The 23,086-nt window shown below is 38.8% G+C and overlaps 1 protein-coding gene across 1 annotated transcript in view; it reads left to right on the top strand.

The window, feature by feature from the left end:
- The first annotated feature begins 610 nt into the window (after positions 1–610).
- MRPS9 (mitochondrial ribosomal protein S9) overlaps positions 611–23,086 on the top strand; it is a 44,173-nt gene continuing 21,697 nt past the window's right edge. Inside the window, exons 1-4 of the mRNA XM_065891340.1 lie at positions 611–753; positions 4,288–4,467; positions 15,018–15,080; positions 15,169–15,199. Coding sequence (XP_065747412.1) covers positions 619–753; positions 4,288–4,467; positions 15,018–15,080; positions 15,169–15,199 — 409 coding nt within the window. The 5' untranslated portion in view covers positions 611–618. The remainder of the gene's footprint in view (positions 754–4,287; positions 4,468–15,017; positions 15,081–15,168; positions 15,200–23,086) is intronic.

Below are 23,086 nucleotides of genomic sequence, written 5' to 3'. Positions count from 1 at the left end.
TTTAGTACTAACCGTAAGGGGGTGACAAGCAAAGACAAGTGTCTGTCCTCGCAGGTTTAAGGGTTAGCCTGCGCTTCATACACTTAGGAAACAACCAGTTTCCGGAGGAGGGTGGAGACACTGGACCCCGATCCACGTGGGAAGGGAGGAGGAGGTAAAACCCATGCCAAGAAGGGGTCTGCTGGGAGCAGAGGCACGGAGCTCGGTCCTACCGAGCGGAGAGAGGAGCTGGGTGATGATGGAGCGTGAAGACAGGGCTAATTAGGGGAGCCGGCGCTAGGGCAGGCTGGACGTGGGGCGGGAGGGCTGGCGAGACAGCCACGTGGCAGTCGTTCCAAGGAGACTCGGGGAGCGACCGACTACAAGACGCGCAGAAGATGCGCGATGCCAGGATGCAGACCCACTACCTTTCGCACGGTCAACACCTGCCCCGGGCCGGGGTCGGACACGCCCCTCGGGCTCCCGCACCCAATCACGGCGAGCCGCCTCTGGCCGCGGGACACGCCCCCTGCTCCAGTGCCTCTTCCCGGCAGCCTCGAGAACACGGAGCCCATCAGCCCCTGCGCAGTCCGCAAGCCCCGCCTTTTCGTCCTACTGCCAGCGCCTCCCGCGGCCAACATGGCGGCTCTACGTGTGTCCTGCGGCGCAGCTGCTTCGTACCGGCTCTTTCTTGGGGGTAGGGTTAGCTTTGCTCGGGGACAGGGCCTCTGGAAAGCCGCGGCTGCTAAGCCGCAGAGAAGTCCCGGATGCCAGGTAAGGCCTGAGAGAGGTGGGAGTGCTGGCCTCTGGAGCACGCGGATGTGGAGCCGGCTCCGTCGCGGTCCTCTGGCGTCTCCACGCCCTCAGACGGGGCCCTGGGGTCTTAGGTGCTCAGCAGCGGTCTGAGGTAGAGAGAGGAGTGGGATTGCCTTCTGGTGCCCACCCTGGACGTTGTTGCTGGTTTTCTCAGGGTGCAGCGAGGGGTAAGTTATCTGAGACGGAGCTAGAGCGACCCCTGCCTTGACCCGCCGCGGGTGGGTGATGGGTCCCGCCCTGCCCGCGAGCCCCGCGGTCCAGAGTGCGGAGGTGGATGAGAACTGGACCCCTGCAGGGACCCGAAGACTTAATGCAGAAAGTCGCACAGTGGAGAGGAGAGAGTGTGACAGTTTTAAAGTGTCTTGCATCTGTGCAGTTTTCGTTTTCTTAATTTTCCCGGTACGTTGTCTCTGAGAGATGGAGATCACAACTTCTAAATTAAATTTAATCCTGAGGGCAGTGGGAAGCCAGGATTCTAGCTTCACAGCCGATTGGATGATGATGCGATTTACTGACATGGGATCTGAGTAGGAGGAACGAGATTTGAGAGGGAAGGAAACGAGCTTAGTTTTGGATATAACTGTGCCTATTAAATAGTTATATTTGGGATGTCCAAGTGTAGATTTCCAGTAAACCCATAGGTAAGCAAGTTAAAGAAGAAAGCTGATTTACAAGTCCTCTGTTACCTTGTAGATGGTAATTGAGGTCTTGGAAATGAATTAGATCATCTAGGGGAGGTTGTAGTGAATGAGGAATAAGCAGAGGGATCGGACCCTGAAGGACAAACAGCAGAGGAAGAAGAGCCACCCAAGAGACTGAGGATGACCTGCCGAAGAAGTAGGGGAAAACCCAGGCAGTGTGGAGGCATAGAAAACAGGAGAGTGTTCCAAGGAGGGAGAGTGACTGACAGTACCAAACACTGTAAAGAAGTCAAGTACTGTGATCAAAATGTTGAAAAAGGAGTGCCACCTTTTTTAAAAATCTTCTTTCTTTTATGTTTTAACTCAGATCAACCAATCCATCCATCCATCCATTTATCCATCAAACATTTGTTTTTATTATTTTTTAGCTGGAAAATAGGTTGGAAGTTTTTATTTTTCTCATGCATCTCTTTTGAGTGTATCCTTTCTGTATACGCATAATTTCCTATAAAAGGGACTGTAGCATACAGAATGTTATTGTTGACACAAAGTGGGGGAGGTGACAGAGAGTTGTTAACTTCTGCTCCATCCCTGGAACTCCCAAACCTTTGAACGTATGTATCCTTCTGTGTCTTTCTCGATGTTCTTTTAATCATAGACATGCATTCATATGCATACTTTCAAAAGATGGATCCTGTTCTACTTTTTGCTTCTTTAACTTACACGTATAGCAGAAATCTCACCTATTACGTGTGTAACTGCTGCATAATATTCTGTGGTATGAATGTATCAGAGTTAATTTAACAGTTGATGGGCATTTGCTTTGTTTCCTTTTTCTTCCCACTAATAAAGTGTAAACATCCTGGTGTAATTCTTACTACATCAAATATCTTGTATCTGATGCTTTTATTTCTGTAGGAGAGAGTTCCAGTTGTGAGGTGATTGCTGCAAATGTCAGTAGACATTTAATAGATGTTTCCACATAGTTCTCCAGAAAGGCTGTAGCAATTCACAGTCCATCGTTGATGTAAAAGCATGCCCTTCTTTCCACCTGCATTAGGTATTATTATTTTTTTCAGTAAGGTGGGTGAAAAATGATTTTCCTGTGTTACTTTAATTTCACCTCCCTGACCACTCCTGAAATAAATAAAGCTTTTCTTTTTTTCCACCCATATGGCAGACGTTTACTGAGCAGTTCACTTGAGCCAGGCACTGCGAAGTAAACAAATCATTGAAGTCAAACAGTTACTAGACGGTGTCCACCCTTAGCACTCTCAAGGGATGGTCCTGAGATGCTGAATCCCCAAATTCCTGAATACCTCCACAGCACATGTGTTAGCACATGCGGTACAGCTTAGATACAACTGAAAGACTTAACTGACCCCATCAGACCCTTAATGGTTCCTTCTGTATGGCTAAAGACATTTATAAAGCTTTTTTCCTGGCCCAGAGCTTATCTGTCTTAAATATTAGCATTTCTTCACTTCCGTCTCCAGTATCAATCATTATATTTCTTTTAGGGGCCATGTTTCATAAAACAACAAAGTTTTTAATCACTTTATGAGTTGCTGAAACACTACACCTGTTTTTTGTTTAGTTTGGGTCCTAACCCATTAGTTATGAAATCTCATAAGAGATTAAAGAAGGGAGTAGAGAGAATAGAATAATTATAATAATCAAAGTCCATCTTATACAGGGTATTTTTGCCTTTTGTTTATGTATATATGTGTGTGTGTGTCTGACCTAGGGGGTGATATAAGCAGTAGCTATTACTGTGGGTCACAGTCAAAAATGTTTGACACTGATGCCAAAGGAAAAACAAACAAGTTCTGTTAAGCTGTGGCTCCTGGCTACGCAGTTGGGAAGCTCTCCAGGTTTTCTCCTGCATACCAGAATTGTGGCATACACGTTTCATGTTAATGGCTCAGTACAAGTGCAGAAATCTGAGTGTCCCAAATTTGGGGTGGAGGAGGGAATATTACTTGGGAATGGCCAAATTTTTCTGGTTTTAAACCCGTGAATATCAAGGATCTACACACAGTGTACTGTGAGATTTACAAAGGTAAATACAGAAAAGCACAGAAGTGCAGTGCCTAATACAAATGAGTTGTGATGGGTAGAGTGGTGGGCAGCTTCTCAGAGGAGGTGTTGGGAGAGTCAGTTAGGAGTTATGTGAGAAAAGAGAGGTATTCTGTTCTAGGAACATGTAATAGGTCCACAAGGGACAGGGATGTACAGAGTCAGTGGATTCTGGCAACAACAAATAATTGGTTATAGCAATTATAATTGGTATAATAATTGGTGAGAGAGCGGTGGGACAGGATTGGCAAGTGTATGGCTATGTGAAGATACTTGAATTTTTTTTTTTAAACTGTCACAAATGAAAGTAGTTTTGGCTTTATTATAAGCAGTTTGACAGTCATGGTGTGATACAAAGGTTACCCATGAATTCTTTTTTTTTTTTTTCATTCTTTTTAAGGGAGTGGCATTTTACTTTTCATTCGTTGTGTGACAAATATCACAGCAGCCGACATTGATCAGTCAGTATCAAATGTGGATGTTTGTAGCAGACACGGAGGTAGCATATCGCTCACAGTTTTTTTTTTTATTATTATTTGTAATGTGTTGAAATGCTAGTAGTTTCAACTTTGTAAGCAGAAGCTTTTAAAAGCAAGCTTTCTAGCAGGGAACAGTTGTCTTAACAAGCCTTTACCTTGTCTCCAGACTCCTGCCAATTGAGTACCATAATAAAAAGAGAGTTATTTGAATATCTTGTTTTATTTAGAGACAGTGGCCTGTAAGATCATTGTTTAATTTAAAATCTTTTCTTTCCATTTGTATTTTCTCCTAGATATTAAGGTTAAGACACACCACAGTTGTAACAACAAGGAAAAATGTTGCAGTCTTAAGACGTGAAACTTACACAGTGGATTTTATTAAAAAGCAGATTGAAGAATTCAACATAGGAAAGAGACACTTGGCCAACATGATGGGAGAAGATCCAGAAACTTTTACCCAAGAGGATATTGATGTAAGTACAGTTACTCTGTTGGAAAAGTAATTGTTGTAGAGTTTTAAATACCGAAAGCTGTCAGACTGTCAGAATAAGGAAAAATGCCACTCTGCTATTTTGCAAGTTGGAACTGTGGTTTCAGAGAGATGCTACTCTATATTTGAAGCATTATAAAGTATAGTGAGGTTTAGATTTTCACCAGAAACGGATACTTTTCCTTGATTCCAGGTCACAGGAGCCACAATGAATGTTTATACATGACTTAGAAACATTTATCCTGTTATGTAGTCTTAAACTCAGCTTTCTTACAAAATGATAAAACAAATGGTAAGTTTATAGGAAAAATCCCATAAGTAAACCCAAGCCCAGAGTTTTTATCAACCTAACTATATATTTGAATTTTCAAAGTGAGGGCATGTTCTGAGTGATTTGAGAGTAGGGCTAAAATTCTGTTCCTGTTCCACCTGGTGCTAGTACTCTTACTTTGTTCTTCTTTGTCAAGGTCATTTTGTCTGTTCTCTGCCCTTTGAATTTCCATATGAATTTTAGAATGAGCTAATCAGTTTCTTCTGCAAGCCAGCTAGGATTTTGATAGGGATTATGTTGAATCTCTAGATAAATTTTGGGAGTATTGCCATCTTAAGTCTTCTGATCTGTGATGATGGGATGTCTTTCTGTTTATTTAGATCTTCTTTAATTTCTTATTGTGATGTTTTCCAGTTTTCTGAGTTTGTTTAGCATTTCTTTTAAGTTTATTTCTGAACATTAATTGCTTTTTGCAGTTATTCTATTGTCAATAGAATTGTTTTGTAGTTTTTTGGTGGATTTCTTAGGATTTTCTACATATAAAATGTTGCCACTGACAAATAGAAATAGTTTTAGTTCTTTCTTTCCAATCTGAATGCCTTTTATTTCTTTTTCTTGCCTAATTGCCCTGGCTAGGACCTCCAGCAAAGCTGAATAGAAATAGTGAGTGGACATTCTCACCTTGTTCCTGATCTTAGGGAAAAGCCTTCGTCTTTCACCATTGGGAATGATGTTAGCTATGGGTTTTTATAGATGCTCTTTATCAGGTACTGGAGATTCCTTTCCATACCTAGTTTGCTGAGCGTTATTATCATAAAGGGGTTTTGGATATTGTCAACTTTTTTTTTTGCTTTTACTGAGATGATATCTTTTATTGGTGTGGTATATCACATTACTTGATTTTTTTTTTGTTTGTTTTCTTTATCTACTTTATCTTTTTTTTCTTTATTTATTTACTAAATTAAAATAGGGATGACTATCTCCATGTTGTTCTTAGGACTAAGGAGACAAATACAAACCCCAAAAAAGTTTATGACATAACAAATCACAAAGTCAATCATAAAGGACAAACTTGTTTTACCTGTAATTTGTTCTGGGAATCATGGAAGCAAATGAAGATTTTTTTTTTTTTTTTTTAACATTATTCAATGAAACATTACTTCTTAACAGCCAACCCCTTTTTTTTTTTTTTTTGCGGTACGCGGGCCTCTCACCATTGTGGCCTCTCCCATTGCAGAGCACAGGCCCTGGATGCGCAGGCTCAGCAGCCATGGCTCACGGGTCTAGATCTTCCCGGACCGGGGCACAAACCCGTGTCCCCTGCGTCGGCAGGCGGACTCCCAACCACTGCACCACCAGGGAAGCCCCAGCCAACCCTTTTTTTTTTTTCTTTTTTCTTAATTTTATTTTATTTATTTATTTTTGGTACGTGAGCCTCTCACTGTTGTGGCCTCTCCCGTTGCAGAGCACGGGCTCCGGACACGCAGGCTCAGCAGCCATGGCCCACGGGCCCAGCCGCTCCGCGGCATGTGGGATCCTCCCGGACCGGGGCACGAACCCGCGTCCCCTGCATTGGCAGGTGGACTCTCAACCACTGCGCCACCAGGGAAGCCCCCCAGCCAACCCTTTTAAACAAAGTGTTAGATGTCAGTTAAGACTCACAAGAATCAGAGATTTTAACTATATTTTAAAGGATATGGGTTATTTATTTATTATTTTTTGCATCAATTGACTTAGATGTTAAACCAACCTTGTGTTCCTGGAACAAATCCCACTTTGTCAGGGTGGGTCATCTTTTTTATGTGTTTCTGGAATTGGTTTGCTAGTGTTTTGCTGAGGATTTTTGCATCTAATTAATACTTATCTGTATTTTTTCTTTTCTTGTAATGTCTGTGATTTTGATATCAGGGTAATACTGGTCTCACAGAATGAGTTGGGAAATTCTCTTTTATTTTTGGAATTGTTCGTGAAGAATTGGTATTAATTCTTCTTTAAATGTTTGGTTGAATTCATCAGTGAAGGCCTCTAGGCCTGGGATTTGTGTGTGTATTTCTGTTTTTGATTTTTGATAATTACTGTCTGCTTTTAAAAATGGTCCTCCCCTCTCCCCTTGTGATCTGTGTGTCCCTGAGTAACTGTTCTCAGGAAGAGGATCCCACTACCTAACTGACTTTACCACTAAGGCATTTTTGAGCATCTCTTCACTACCTTTTTAGGTGTACATGGAATATATTTAGCTCAGTGAGAGAAACAGAATCATTCAGTAGTTTTGTAAATCTATCTGAAGGGATGAGCATTTTCACGACATAAGTATTACACATGAATTATGTTGTTTAGAGTGGTGTGAGTTCATTGTTTGGCTGTTTAATCAGAATGCTAGTTTGAGATGTTAAATCCTCATGAAAATAGTTTTAATTTTTACAGAGTAGACATGACCTATAATTTAATTCAATTACCTAGTTAAAAGTCTAGGCTTGCTGTATAATTTTCACATAGGTAAATTAAGTGCCATTGTATTCAGATTAAGCCATTCGTTATTATATGAGTTTTAGAAACTGGTTTCTCCTTGCTACTAACCAATTGCTAAAATAATGATTGCTGCAATCATCTGTGAAACGCATTTAGGCAAAAATATTGAAGATCTAAAACAGTTTTCTTCATAATATTAAAATACTTAAAAATTTTTTTCTTTAAGGGGTTTAAAACAGACAGACATTGGTGTCTTCATCTAAAGGATCCTTTTTGTATTATTTAGAGAAATCTAAAAGATTCTGTCATTCAGTCAGGTAGAAACAATATTTTTAGTTCTGCTTCTTAAAATATTGAGTTGTTTCCAGAGAAGGTGTGTTTAACATCACACAGTAAATGTGAGGGGTGGCAGCTTTTCTGTAAAACTCTGTGTGTGTAGTGAAAGTAAGTTGATGTTATTTTGTGTCATTGTGCTAATAGAACATAATAAAAATCTTCCTTAGATTTAGACAATAAAGTAATGAAATCATGAATTGTTATGAAGAAAGTCCAATCACTTCTTTAAAATATGTAAAATGTTTTAAAATGAAGCTGGATTTCTTGTGAGGAATATAGATGCAGAACATGTAGAACTTTGTGGTTAAATTAACATTCTTTTAAAAGATAAATTTGTTGTAGTTGAAGTGACGTTGTAGAAAGATGCAGAACCTGGCATTAGGAGAGTCCTTGCAGCATCACTGACTGGCATTGTAATGTCAGACCGGTCACAGCACGGTCACTAGGTTTCCTCATCTCTAAAATAATAATACTTGCTCGCCTACCTCAGAATATAACTAAGGAGCGTGAGATTAATGTGTTATGTTATTGTTCCTATGGCAGATTTTATTGTAATAAATAAAATCTACCATGACTTGAATCAGTCACTAGTTTTCTGATTGCCTTGGTCATACAAGTCTTCCATGAGACAGAATGTTGGGGAGGAGAATCTGCAGTCCTCTTGGGAACATTGATTTATCAGGAGCCACTTCAGTCAGAGTTTGTATTGTACTGTAGGGTGGTGTGTTGTCTCACCTCGCTCGTGTCTGAAAGCCCTGTGGAAGTGTGATCCCTTTTCCTTGACGTGGGCCCCTTGGTTCTGCTGTGCTCGACTTTCCTACAAATGATTGATGTGCTTCACTCAGTCTCACGTTTTATGTCAATTACCTCTTCTGGCATTTTATTAAATTGAGAGGACCTTCTTTGACATCTGAGTAGATGTAAAAGCAGAAGAGGACGATGACAGCCACCGTTTCCAAAGCACTGAAAATATATGGGAATTTATCATTTTGTAGTTCCTGTTTTCATTTATTTATTTGGAACTATTATTTTTGTAACAGGTTTGGCTGTGTATATAACCTGAAAGAGAGACAGTATAGCTAAGTCCTATTTAACATTTCCATACTGACAGAATGCTTGGTTATTTCTAAAGACAAAAATAAATAATTTGATATCCAAAATCAGGAAAATATTTTAAGCTTCCAGATAATCTTCAGAAGAACATTATGGTTGCTATTACGTATTTAGATATCATGAATGCTTTTTATAATATGTTGACTTTTAATATATAAATTAAAACTAGGTATTGTAATTTGTCTCTTAATAATATGATCAGGAAATTAGATCGTCTACAAAAGGGAATTTCCTAGATGAGAGAAACTTACTTTTAATTGTTATTTGAAAAGAAAAATACCACCACTTACTGAAAACCTCGTATGTATGTGCAAGATGCTGTCTGGGAGCCTGATATACATTTGCACATTTAATCTTCATAAAAACCTACAGAGTAGGTATTTATTGTTGAGGAAATCAAAGCTGTACGCGGTGTTGCTGTATCCAAAGTCTGTTTTTCCCACACTTTCAAAGATTAAATTTTTTGGTAGCATTTTCTAAAATAAACTGCAGTCTCCCCAGCCTTATGTAGTGGAATAGAGAGAATGTAATTTAACCTTCGAGGGCCTCAGGATGTTCCTGCCGAGAGTGGTTGTTAAACTGCGGAGGCCTGTGGTGTGTGTGTGTCGCTGTACTGAGTGGCCTGGCTCTGCCCTGTCTCCTCTCCTATCAAGGTGTCTGTCTTTGCCCCTTGCCGCTCCCTTTGCCTGCTGGCCTTCTGGCATAGCGAAGGTTGTTAGGCGTGTGGATTAAAACCAGGAGCCACTGGACTCAGCATGAGGAAAGCATGAGTTTATAGTAGCTGCTTCAGCTCTTCATAGGCCTTTTTCATTGATTTCTAGGTTTACAACTTTATTCCAGAAGGTTGAGCTTGAATAGAAATACGGCCTCTGGCCTCACTGAGTGAAGTGTATACAACTTATGTGTGAAAATTACACCTGGGTAATCTTTTATGCTAGTGCACCCTTAATTTAATATGCCTTTAAACAAGAGTACTGTTGTGGATTAGTGAAAGAAAAGGAAATGTGACAGGTAAACTTTACAGATAAAAATCATCCTGCTTGTCACTGTGGACATTTAAAGGTACATTATTCAGAAGGTTTTTTTATTATTAAAGCTACAGCGTTGTGTATCTGCTAGAAATTTTGTTTTGCAAAATGTTTAATGCTCACTGATGGCATTAAATTTATATGAAAAATATCCTTTTTAGTTGGTGAAATAGCAAATTAACTAAAAAGAAATTAGGTGTAGATTTTCTCCATTTCAAAACAGTTTAATTTTTGCCTAATTTCTTAAGTTACATTGAAAAGAAAGGAACGGCCTGCTGCTCTTTCTCTGTGAATCACTGGTGCTGCTGGTAACCCCCGGAAGATCTGACAGGAGGACACACAGGTCCCTCTGACAAGCAGTGCAGTGTATGTGTGTTTGGTGTCTTGCTGAAAGTACTCAGATGCATGCTAAATATTTTGAAAATATATCTTAATGCCGTGTTTCTCAACTCCTGTGCCATAAATCTTTCCCAGGTGATTTCCAGATGTTGATCAGTGTGAAAAGGACTCTTGTCTGAGACGGTGTATGTTACTCCATGGAGGAGTCTGTCCGATGAACATTGAGCTGAACGGAGTTTGTAATTCAGTGTAAAGCAGTTACAGTTTGGTCAAAAGAAGAGTCTGTGTGTATGGGAACTGTAAGAAATAGCCCCGTAGTGTGTAACAGAGGTGGGCAGAAATGTTTTCCTCAAATCGTGACCGAAGGCTCAAGGCTGGTCAGTGGTCAGAGCCTTGGAATTCCATAGGCGTTGTCACACACCACTGTGCTGGAGTAGACGATCTGTGTCGTGTTGCTCACCCTTTTCATCCTCTCACGTGTACCATCAAAATTCTTTTTCGCAGAATCATGCTGTAAACACAGAAAGGTTGAGGACCACTGATATTTGCATTTTCCTTTTTGAATTAAGCTTATAAATTTTAAGTTGGAGACATTTCGGTTATATTAAATATTATGGATACAGAATAGCACTTGCATTTACTAATGTCTTTATTTGGGAATTAAAAGTTAAGTTCTGCATTACTCTAGAATTTCAGGAAAAAAGCCAGCAAATTGATATATAATACTGCTGAAGTCTACCAATTACTTTTTTTTTTTTTTTTTTTTTTTTTTGCGGTACGCGGGCCTCTCACCATTGTGGCCTCTCCCGCTGCAGAGCACAGGCTCCGGACGCGCAGGCTCAGCGGCCATGGCTCACGGGCCCAGCCGCTCTGCGGCATGTGGGATCCTCCCGGACCAGGGCACGAACCCGCGTCCCCTGCATCGGCAGGCGGACTCTCAACCACTGCGCCACCAGGGAGGCCCTACCAATCACTTTTTAATTGGTATTATAGACCTCCTTCCAAAACCTGAATGTTTTGTTCTCCAGAGTGTGAATATGCTGTGTGAAGTTTCTCTAATTGATTTGCTGTGCCCATTCCATTTGATGTATCATTTTTCACAATATTTCATAATTTGTGCTCACTTCTAATGAACAGAGTCGTTAGGACAGGCATGTCTAAGTACAACTGACAGCTAACATTAGGTGCCAGATGCAGTTTATAAAGCTGTGTAGAACTGTAGAGAACAGTTTAAATAAATTAGCACCTGTACATTAGTCTCACTTGCTGGTAATTTATAAGCGAATCAGTAGAGATGACATTTAGGTAAGTCATTGATCAAGTTAACAGCTGCAAACCCACTGCCCAGCTGGGATGCCTAATTAATAGAGATTGCATTCCTGACCCAGTGCTTCCTTCTCCTGGATTGAGTTTGCAATCCTTTTATACTTTGACATAAGCCTAAGAATATAGTTAAATACTTTGCCTTCATTTTAGGGAACACTTGAATTACCAGTATTCTAGTGAAAATCCAGAGATGTAAACAACATGTTTACAAATGAGAATTACTTTATTTGGTGACTTACTTGGATTAATTTTTTTTCTTTAGTTTACATTCTTTTTTTTTATTCAGTACTTTTTTTGTTTTGGATTCAGGTAAACCATGCCATAGTCTAATAAATTTCTAAAGGGTTCTATACTTGTCACTAAATGTATACTCCTGGCAGAGCAAGGTTTTTTGTGTTATGTTTTTTTGTTTTTGTGACAACCAACCATTGAACCTAAGCCATACATATGTCTAACAATTTTTTCAAATGTGACATTACTTTAAAACACTTGAGAACTTTGCCAAGTTCAATTCCATACAAATTCCAGAACTTAATATAGGAAATATTAAGCTAGAGCTTACTGTAGGAAAATGCCCGTGAGTGTTTTCTATTCCTGTGGCTCAGATTTTCTTCTGAGTGAATGTAAAACTGAAAGATTAAGGCAGCAGCAACCTTAAATCAGAGTACGGCAAGGTTTAGTGTCTATTTCAGGTGTATGTTCATGGGTATTGATGATGTTTGAATACCAGTGTGTTTACCCACAGGCCCCATCCAGAGTCTGGTTCCTCAGCTGAGAATAGGTTTCTTGAAACAAATGCTAAGCCTGAAACAAATACAAATGTTCGGCTAGTAATACTGTGTTAAAGCTTCTTGAAGAATCATTAATTGGGTCCCAACTGATACACGTATTTCTGGGTTTTGTTTTTGTGAAAGGTTGGGTGTTTCTTAGTTTATTATTTTTTAAAATTAATTATTTATTTTTGGCTGCATTGGGTCTTCGTTGCTGTGCGCGGGCTTTCTCTGGTTGCGGCGAGCGGGGGCTACTCTTCGTTGTGGTGCGCGGGCTTCTCATTGCGGCGGCTTCTCGTTGCTGAACACGGGCTCTAGGCATGAAGGCTTCAGTAGTTGTGGCACACGGGCTCAGTAGTTGTGGCTCTCGGGCTCAGTTGCTCTGCGGCATGTGGGATCTTCCTGGACTAGAGATCGAACCCGTGTCCCCTGCATTGGCAGGCGGATTCTTAACCACTGCGCCTGGTGTTTCTTAGTGTAAATAATAGTTTTTCATGTAGCTTGTTCAGAAGTGAAAAAGTACTTATTTCAGTTAATTGTGACATTTCTGTTAATCCGTCATGGTTGATAAACTTGGTCCAAGTGGGCCAAACCACAATTCAGATGTGAATGCCAATTTTCCTCCAGTTTTAAGATGCTCGAGAGGGTATAGGCCATTTCCTGCTGGTACATGTTCTCTGGTGCCTGGTAAGTGCCACACACATACAGGAATCCTAGAACCTAACAGTTGACAGAGAGGTTAACGCTAGCAGAGTCATGTATTTCCTTCACCACCTTCCTCCAGTGGTTTTCTGGTTGACTTAACTTCACTTAGCGAAATATTTAAATTCTGCAATTTTTATCATTCTAATATAGATACTTCTGAATAACATATCAGAAAACTGCTTTAAAAAAGACTGTGTTTATGTTTGCAGAAAGAAACCTATGTATATTTTTTTCCTACTCCAGTATGTATTTTCTTACTTCTGTTTCTCTTTCTTACACCAGTGACCCCATTCTAAGTATATTTCTTTTGCATCTTGCTTTTCTCAGTCTTCTGTTCAGCCGTAGAGTAATTGATGGCATAGATGTACCTTCATTTATTCAGCTAACCTCTTGTGTATGATAATTTGGTTGTTTCTAGTATTGTGTTCTTATAAATCAGTTAACAGCCTATGCTGTGTTGTTTTATATTCGTGGGGGTGTATCTTCAGGGTAAATTTGTAGAAGTGGAATTGCTGTGGGAAACGTATATGTAGTCTTGTTAGATATTAGCAGACTGCCAACCCTGGAGGTTGTACACTCCCACCAGCAAGGCATCAGGGTGTTTCTGTAACCTTGCCAGCAGTATGCTGTGAAGCTTTCGAATTTTTGTTAGTCCTGTTAGATGAAAAGTGTTATCTCAATAGTTTTAATTGCTCCTTTTTTTTAATTACTCCTTTTTTTTTCTGAATATATTTGAGCCATATTTTTCTTTTCTGTAGTTTAATAGGTCAATTTTTTTTTCTTTCCTTCTGAATTTTGGATGGTAGTTAAGAAGGACTTTCCCATGTCTAGGTTATAAAGGAGTTCATACATGTTATCTTCTGGTACTCGTTTGGTTTCATTTTCCAGGTTTGGCTCTCTGACTCATTTGGAGCTACTCTGGTGTATGGTGTGAGGTTTGGATCAAGTTTTACCTTTTTTCAAATGGCAATCAGTTGTCTCAACATCACTTATTAAATAAAAAGTCCACCTTTTCTTCTTCAGAGAAGGAAGGAAGAGGAGCCCCTGGTTTTTCAAAAAGAAAAGAAAGTTCACAAAGTTAGGATTCTGATATGTGAGCCAAGTTTTTTGTTGTTGTTGTTTTTGTTTTTAGTGTCAGTTTTATTGCCAGAAGGCTGAAGGAATGACGCTGGACCCAGAGACACAGCTGGGCTCCCTAATATAATTGAATATACCCCCAAATTATAGGCCCCTGCTTCCAGGAGCAGAACCTGGTCCAGCACATTTGCTGCGTGGAGAGGACAGGCCCTAAAAGAGCAGCACTGGGTCTGCAGGAGCTGCCGGGTCATTTAGAGCTTAGAGAGGGGCCACTGACTTTCCGCCTGCCAGCGCCCACAGACGTGAAAACGCGTGGCCTCTGTGCTTGTTTTTCCTTTTAATTGTGGGTGGGGTGGTGGGTGGGTGGGTGTAGGAGGAGGCTGTAGGGGCCTGCGCAAGTTGGGGGCAGTCCTGCTCGCAGGAGGTGAAGCGCCTTTGGACACGTGTAGGGGTGAGATTTGTCACAAGCACTGGGGTTGTTCCTGGCACGGACTTTGGGGAAAGGGCCAGGGATATTAAATGACCCGCCGAATAGGGGAAGTTGCCTACAGGGGAGCATCACATTCAGAATGTCAAGAGCGTCCCCACTGCAAAACAGACATTGAAGAGAACATGTTTGGAAACAGGTAGTTTAAAAACCTCTCCCAAGTTCTAGGAAACGTTCAAAAGAGCTTCTGAAAACATCCAGGTATCACGGTGGGTGGGATGTAGGGCCTGCCCTTTTCAGTCTTCTGTATGTGGACATCCGCCTGCCACCTGGGGCTGGGAGGATGCTCCTGGGCCCTGGCCCGGCACTCGTACAGGGGCTCCTCCAGTTTCCTTTAAAAAGGAGAGAGGAGGGTTATTTGTGGTAGCACACTCATGTTTGAAGTGGACACTTGAAAATTGTTAATGACTAGTTTAACAGTTACAAATTTTTTTCTTTTGGGGAATGTATATGTGGTAATTTTATTATCCCATTTAGAAGATTACAAGGTGAGATAATGTACGTGAAACTCTTGGTTCGATATCTGGCACATGGTAAGCACTCAGTTACTATTAGTCATAACGTGACTTGTTTTTATAGCAATTGTTAATTAACCTTTGTGTGTATTTTCAGAGAGCGATTGCTTACCTTTTTCCCAGTGGTTTGTTTGAGAAGCGAGCCCGGCCAATAATGAAGGTAGTTATCTTCATTAATATTTTTACAAATTTCACTTAGGTTTATATCTTACAGCAATTACCTAATGCATTTTTAATTTATTTTACAGCATCCTGAAGAGATTTTTCCTAAACAAAGAGGTAAGTTTGTTCAAGAATAAAACAGATAGTTCTTTCTTTCCTACAGTGCCATGTTATGTATCAGCAGCCACTCAGGTGTTATGGAGATGCCCTCCTATGTCATGGTAGTCGTGAAATAAGTCAGGAGTACTTTATAACTAATAATGAATGGAGTTTACAAACTGTTTCTTTTTAATTAAATATTAAAATTAGATCAGGTTAGAGTTTATGCCTATACTAATGTCATTTTATTTGCATTCTAATACGCCTTTTTGAAGAAGAGCTGGGTACAGATATGCTGGAGACAAATTCAACTTTTTTTAATATGAAAATTTAAAAATTTTCTTCAATTTGTAAGCATATTTTCACTGAATATAGATTCCCTCCCCTCTTTTTTGACTTTTATTACTTTATTGATGTGATTCTGTTGTCTCTTGCCTTGCGTTGTTCCTGATGAGCAGTTAGCCAACATTCTTAGCTGGCCCTCTGTTTTCTCTGGTTTCTTTTAAGATTTTTCTCTTTACCTTTTAAATGTGTAAACTAAAATCTTGAAAGCATAGGACAAGCTTTAAGGTCACCAGAAAATAACATATTTACTCTTTTCTAATTTACATTAGAAACTTCTTGGATAAGCCTGCGGGGGGGGAGTGCATTGTCAGTTACTTTAAAAAGTATTAAAGCCGGAAATCATTTCTTTAAAACACTCAAATATAAATTTATATTCATCAGTCTTTTGCTATAGCCCTAGAGGGTTTTTCTTCGAGGATGTATCTGTTCCTCCTCATTTCTTTTGCGTGCCTCTGCCCCTGAGATACATCATCAGAGGTTTTTAGTTTTGATTTCCTTACAGTGGAGTGAAGAACTTAAACTTCCTAAGGAATCTGAGTGCAGAATATGTTTATATTTCTACCGATTTTCCCCTGACTACACAGAAGTTGAGCAGACTTTTTTTTTTTAGTAACTTGCCTTTGAATCTTTCTAAAGCATTCAACTTCGTTTTGATAGCAGCATCAACTGTCTTTTCTGTTTCCACCCATGTTTCATCTGTTTATGGAATACTTGATTCATGTAATTACAGAAATAAGTACAATTCTAATAAACAGGTTTTGGGAATAAACACAGTTGACTCTTAGTAGGTGTGTAACTCAGCAGCAAAAATGTGTGGATACATTGGAGGGTCACCTGGCCACAGATGCTCGGTTTACAGGCAGCATCAGGGTGTCGCAGAGCTGATAAATAGAGGTTGGTGAGAGAGCAGATCTTTTTATTAAAGATGTCTTTGTTTTGCGTTGATGTTTTTGCGGAGTCACCTTTGTTCAAAGCTAGGCGTTCCGTCATTTTTCTCTGCTTCTCTTTACATGATAATTTTTATTTTGAATCTTTTAATAAATATTCTGTCTTTTGTATTCTCTGAATTCTTAGATGTGGTTGATAATAAACTATGACATCAATTCAGTTAATAGCTTCCAGGAAGATAATAGATGAAGGCTATATTAAAAGTACACATCACATTTAAAGATGCAGTTCAGTTTTCTAGAAATAAAACTATGCACAAGGCACAGTAACTTACACTTAGTGGCTTTTCTGTAAATGTTTGTAATGATAGTGATTTTTTTCCCCTTTTTTTTCAACCTCTCAGTCTCCTCACTTATGTCTCTTCCTCTCTTTGTTCTGTATATCTCTACTAGTTGCATCTGTTCTTGTATATCTGCCCCTCTGAGACTGGTTCTTTCTTTCAGATCATACCAGCTTCTGAATATTAGAAAGTTGTTACTACTATCAGCTGGAATGTAAAAACTGAAATGTCCGTGTGTCCCTGCAAAATGCCTGTGTGTTATTTTGGAAATATGTCAGTGTTGATAGGATTTTCTTACAATTCAGTGAAGTATATTTAACTGTGTTTAAACAGTATGCCTTTAGAATCAGCAGAGTACTTTTTGCCATCTACTACCAATTTTGCTGTACTTTGTAAATAGGACAAATTGATTTTTTATGTTAAAAAAATCAGTGAACTTCAGATTTGAATAGATTATGGCACTTGTAATGTGCTGCCACTTCCCATATTAAAAGATGGAAGCTTCCAGATTGAGTTAACATAAAAAAGCTGCTCTACTTTTTAAAGTAAGTGATAAAAATATTGGGAAAAACAAAGATATGTACCCGGTTGATGACAGAAGCAAGGAGTAGCACCTAATGCCAGACAGAATGGAATTCAGGGAGGTTCGGGAATGGTTCAGTGAGACAAGAATGTTAATCTATATCGATAAAACCTAATATCCATTAAATGGATTTGACGACCATGAACCTTTTTGCACCAAGCATTTAGCGTTGAAATGTTTAAAGCAAAAGCTGTTAACTAAGGCTGTAAAGAATTTGAATAACACAGCATGATTTTATAGTTACAGATACAAGTACAAAGAATACATTTTCTATGCGGATGCCAATGGAATATTAATAGAATATGATGTAATAGGTTGTAGAGAAAACCTAACAAATTATAAAAATAGAAATTTTGTAGATTAGATATTCTGAATTAAAATTGATAGAACCATAAAACTTTTGGGTTAAAGAGAAATCAAAATTGAGATTTTAGACTATTTAGAAGTATATGACAGTTCATATTAAGCCCTATGGGAGACGGACAGTGTTTTATGCAGAAGCAAACATATATTTATTAGTTATTAAGAAAGACTAGAAATAAATGAACTGTTGAGTATTCAGTTCAAGAAGGCAGAAAAGGGCTTCCCTGGTGGCGCAGTGGTTGAGAGTCCACCTGCCGATGCAGGGGATGTGGGTTTGTGCCCCGGTCCGTGAAGATGCCACATGCCGCAGAGCGGCTGGGCCTGTGAGCCATGGCCACTGAGCCTGCGCGTCTGGAGCCTGTGCTCCGCAACAGGAGAGGCCACAGCAGTGAGAGGCCTGCGTACCGCAAAAAAAAAGGCAGGAAAAGAATGAAATGGATGAATGAAGTAAAGATTTTTAAAAGAAGGGGTAGGACAATAAAACCAACTAACTCTGAAAAAGCCAGTGGAATTGATCAAATTCTAGCAAGTCTGGTTAATGGAAAAAGAGAGAAAACATAAGAGGACAACGTTAATAATTTTACATAATAATATTCAGAGGATATTTAAAAGTGTGAGATTGTTATGGGTAACTTGATTCTTATTAATCTGAAAAATATCCTAAATAATATAGTAACTAGTATTTATTAAAACTTAGAGCAGGCCAGGCACAGTTCTCAGTGCTTTGCATGCATTAACTCATAATCTTCCCAGCAGTTTTCATAAGTAGATAATATTGTTTTCCCCATTTTTCAGATGTGTTGGGTAAACTTACCCAGGGCACATAGCTGGGAAGTGGCCGAGGCAGAGGACGTAGGTGGGCCCAGGCAGTTGTGGATCCAGAGTGTAGCTCAAACCCCACTCACACAGTTTAAAGAAAAACAGCATTCCCAAAATTGTCTTAATTAGGAAATGCTGGTTAGACTAAAAGCTGGAGAAGTCAAAGGTAATCAAAGACCTAACCAAAGAGGCACACAGCCCAGAAAGTTTTGTCGGTGAGGTCTGTCATACCTTGAAAAAGTTTCTAACTTTTATATTATGTGAACTGCTGCAGAGCAGAAAAAGGATAACATAAACTTCTAAGCTCACCTTCAAGAAACCTACACTGTATTTTTACTAAATTAAATGATAGCAAACCCAATGCAGCATTATAGAGAATAGGATCTCTGCCCCCCACCCCCCAGGAATATAAGGGTGGTTTAACATTAGGAATTTATTAATGTAGTCCTCTGTGTTAACTGAGTCAGGGAAAAAATATTTCCGAAGATGAATAAAAAGTTATTTAACAAAATTCAGCATTTATTTTTTGGTTAAAAACTCTTAAACTAGAAATAGAAAGAAATTTTCTTAGTTTGAGAAAGACTATCATGAGTAACAGAAACACATCAGATTAAAAAACATATCATTGGATTCCTTTACATTAAAAACATATCATTGGATTCCTTTACATTAAGTTCAGGAATAAGACAAGTATGCCTACACTTGCCTCTGGTACTCATTTTTATTTTGAAAGTCTTAACCAGTATGATTAAAAAAGGCAAGAAATTAGGAATAAATCACTTAATATGCACAGGTGTTATGAGTGCCCACTTAGAAAATACAAAACTAAAAACTATATAAGCATTACAGTAGAATATCATTATTTGGATATCTGAATACAGGAAACATTCAAACTGAATTGTTCTGAAATTTGTTAAAATGATACTGTTTTATAAAAACATGCCAGAGTATAGGTGAAGCTGAAATGCTAGTCATGGAGAGATCCTGTGAGCCTCCTGCCAGCTGATGACAGCATGGTGGCCAAATCCACACAAAGAAATCAGTGTGGCGTGGAGTGTACTGATGACCTCAGTAACGTGATGGTCTCCTCGGTTACAAACAAATTGTGATCTTTCTCTGCCTTTATGTATTTTGGTGGACAAGAACTGTTTTAAAAACATTGAATTTCAACTATATAAATATATACCTACATACACGCATACATACTTGTGGTTTTTTAACATTTTCTGTTGTGCACTTCTTGCTCGTCTTTGTTTTAGTTTTAAGTCTACAATTAGCTTATTAAATACTGTCCATAACTCCTTCTGCTAAGGTCTCCCTGGTCATCTCTTGGTTGAATGGAGTTCATTTTCTAGTAGATCCTTGAAAAAGGGCTCATAGATATAAATTCCCTGAGTTCTTATGTTTTTAAAATTGTTTTTTTATAGCCTTGATACTTGAAGGACAGCGTGGCTGGAAGGGGAAAATCTTTGGTTCATACTTTCTTTTCTTGAGTTTCTTGAAAATGCTGCTCCATCGTTGCCTTGCCTTGTCTGTAGTTTTTGAGAAGTTTCATGCTAGTCTGGTTATCTTTCCTCCTGGTGATCCTAAAGATTCTTAATCTAAACCTATCTAGTAGCTTTATGAAAATATGGCATCTAGTTGATTATTGAGAGTTAGATTACAGTGGTGACAATGAGCTCTTTAAATAGGTAGGTTCAAGTCTTTACATCCAGAAATAGTTTTTTTTAAGTTATGAATATTAGTTCTGTTCCACTGTTTGTTTTTGTTCCTTGGGACTCCAATTATATAAATGTTATTCCTTCCTTGATTGTCTTCCAAGTCAAGCACCATCTCTCTGACTCTTAACTTCTTTATGTCATTTTCATTTTTTTTGGTTGTTTCCCTACTTTTTTTTTTAAATGTCCTCATTTATGTTTTTAGGCTGTTCTTTTTTGGGTTACTTATAAGTTAGTCTACGTTTCTGATTCTTCCAACTTTTTCTGTTTCTCCCCTGAATTTAATCAAGTTCTTTCATTTCTTTGGGCTTTTTGTCCATTTGTTCTCAGTTTTGAACTTTTGATTCAGAGTGTTCTCCAAAATCTCCAAATGGTCGTTTGAGGATATTTAATTCAGTTTGGAGTGTTGTACTTCAGTTTCCTTCTGTTCTGCCATTGGTTTTGGTGAGGATGAATTTTCATCAGCGATACATTTGGATTATTCTCATTTTCTGTTTTAAATTTGTGGCAACCTTAAAAAAAAATTGGTGGAAACATCCTTCTGCATTTCTGTGGACAGAAATCTCCTATTTCTTAATCCACTTAATGGAATATTAAAAAATAGATTGTATCCAGAAGATGACAGAGTTGGGTCACGACTTAAAAGTACGTTATGATTTTGGAATTAAGAGATTGAAACTCTAGAATGGAATCAGATAAAGTGGCCAGTTGAAAGATAATCATACAACTATCAATATTTTTAAGTAACAAATATTATGCCCTTAAGTCACAAACAAAGAGGACAAAGATCAATAAATTTTCTATTTCAAAATGTGAAACTTCTCCCTGAAGAAAAAAGATACAGTAAATTTAAAAAACAAGCAACAGACTGGAGAAAATTTGAAACACAATAGAGGTCTAATGTCTGGAATAAATTATTGTTAAAATTAACAAGGAAAACAGCCTCATAGAAAAATGGGCAAAAGGGAAAGAAGGTAATTCATAAATGAAGAAAATAAAAGTAGCCAGTAAACGTTGGAAAATATTAGATCAGAAATAATGTCTGTCAGTTAAGGATAAGAGATCATAATCACTCATCAGACTGGAAATTGCGAATAGCCTGTGTCAGCAAAAAATCAGAAACAATGTAAATGTTCATCAGTAGTGTAGCTAGATGAACTGTTGGAGAGTCACACTATGGAATAGTATGATACTTACACAAGAAGGAGACAATGTGAGTAGGCCTGTACCTATTTAAGAAACTGAATCAGTAATTAATAACCTAGAAGGCTTGGGTTTCACCATAGCTTTTTAGGTAAAGCACCAAAGTCATGATCCATGAAAGAAAGAGTTGATAAGCTGGATTTCATTAAAATTAAAATTTTCTGCTCTGTGAAAGATGTGGTCAAGAAAATGAAAAGACAAGCCACAGGATGGTAGGAAAATACTTGGAAAAGACATATCTGATAAAGGACTGTTATCCAAAATATACAAAGAACTCTTAGAAGTCAACAATAAGAAAACAAGCACCCGATTTAAAAATGAGCTGAAGACTTTAACAGACACATCACCAGAGAACATACGCAGATGAAAAATAAGCCTTTGAAAAGATGCTCCATGGAAATAGAAATTAAAGCAACAATGAGATACCACTACACACCCATTAGAATGGCCAGAATCCAGAACCCTGGCAACAGCAAGTGCCGGTGGGGTGTGGAGCAGCAGGAGCCCCTGTTCCTTACCGATAGGGGCTCGGGGGGTGGCACAGCCGCTCTGGGGGTGGCTTGCTGGTTTCTTACAAAACGAAACCTACTCTTTCCGTACGATCCCGCAGTTTGGTATTTGCTTCTTGGCATTTACCCAGGTAAGTTGAAAACTTACGTCCACGCAGAAACCTGCACGCAGTTGTTTATTAGCAGCTTTATTCAGAATTGCCAAAAGGAAAGTAACCAAGATGTCCTTCAGTTGGTGAATGGATAATTCAGCTGTGGTCCATCCGGATAATGGAGTATTGTTGAGCACTAAAAAGAAGGGTGCTGTCACACCCTGAAAAGGCACGGAGGAAACTTAAATGCATATTACTAAGTGAAGGAAGCCAACCTGGAAAGGCTACACACTGCGTGATCCCAATTCTGTGACATTCTGGAAAAGGCAGAACTGTGGAACCGGTGAAAAGGTCAGTGGTTGCCAGGGGTCGTGGGGGAGGGAGGAAGGAATAGGCAGAGCTCAGGCTTTTTAGAGCAGTGGATAAATGTTGTTGTACATCTGTACAAACACATACAGTGCCCACAGGAGTGAGCCCTAACGTAAACTATGGACTTTGGGTGATTATGATGTGTCGGTGTAGGTTCATCTGGTGGGATGTGGATAATGGGGGTGGTAGAGGTATGCGGGACACCTCTGCACCTTCCTCTCAATTTTGCTGTGAACCTAAAACTGCTCTAAAAATAAAGTCGATTTTTTTAAAAAAAAGTGTATTGTGTAATTAAAGTTGATTTTACAGAAAACAGATAACTGAGGGGACAGTATCAAGAGCAACAGAAACTAAAATGCAAATGAAACTCCAAAAGTATGTAAGGGATTTATATAGAAAACTGTAAAACTTAAAAGATCGTAAGTGTTAATCTGAATAGCTGGAAAAAAGATTTCACTTTCATGTAAGGAAAGATAATATTGCAGAGTTGCTACTTTAAAAATTATTAATAAATTTAATATAATTTCGAAGTCCTGATAGGACTTTTGGAAAAAACTTTCAAAGTTTATTTTGAAAGAGTAAATGTACAAGAAGCAGCAAGAAATTTTTAAAAGAAATAAGAGTAATGAAAGAAGTTACCCTACGAAGTATCAAAATGCAGCAAAAAACTGATTTT

Source organism: Phocoena phocoena, chromosome 14 (assembly GCF_963924675.1).
Source record: "Phocoena phocoena chromosome 14, mPhoPho1.1, whole genome shotgun sequence".
In the NCBI taxonomy this organism is placed as follows: Eukaryota; Metazoa; Chordata; class Mammalia; order Artiodactyla; family Phocoenidae; genus Phocoena; species Phocoena phocoena.
The sequence above is the reverse complement of the archived record's forward strand: the minus strand, read 5'-3'. Positions and strand labels throughout refer to the sequence as shown.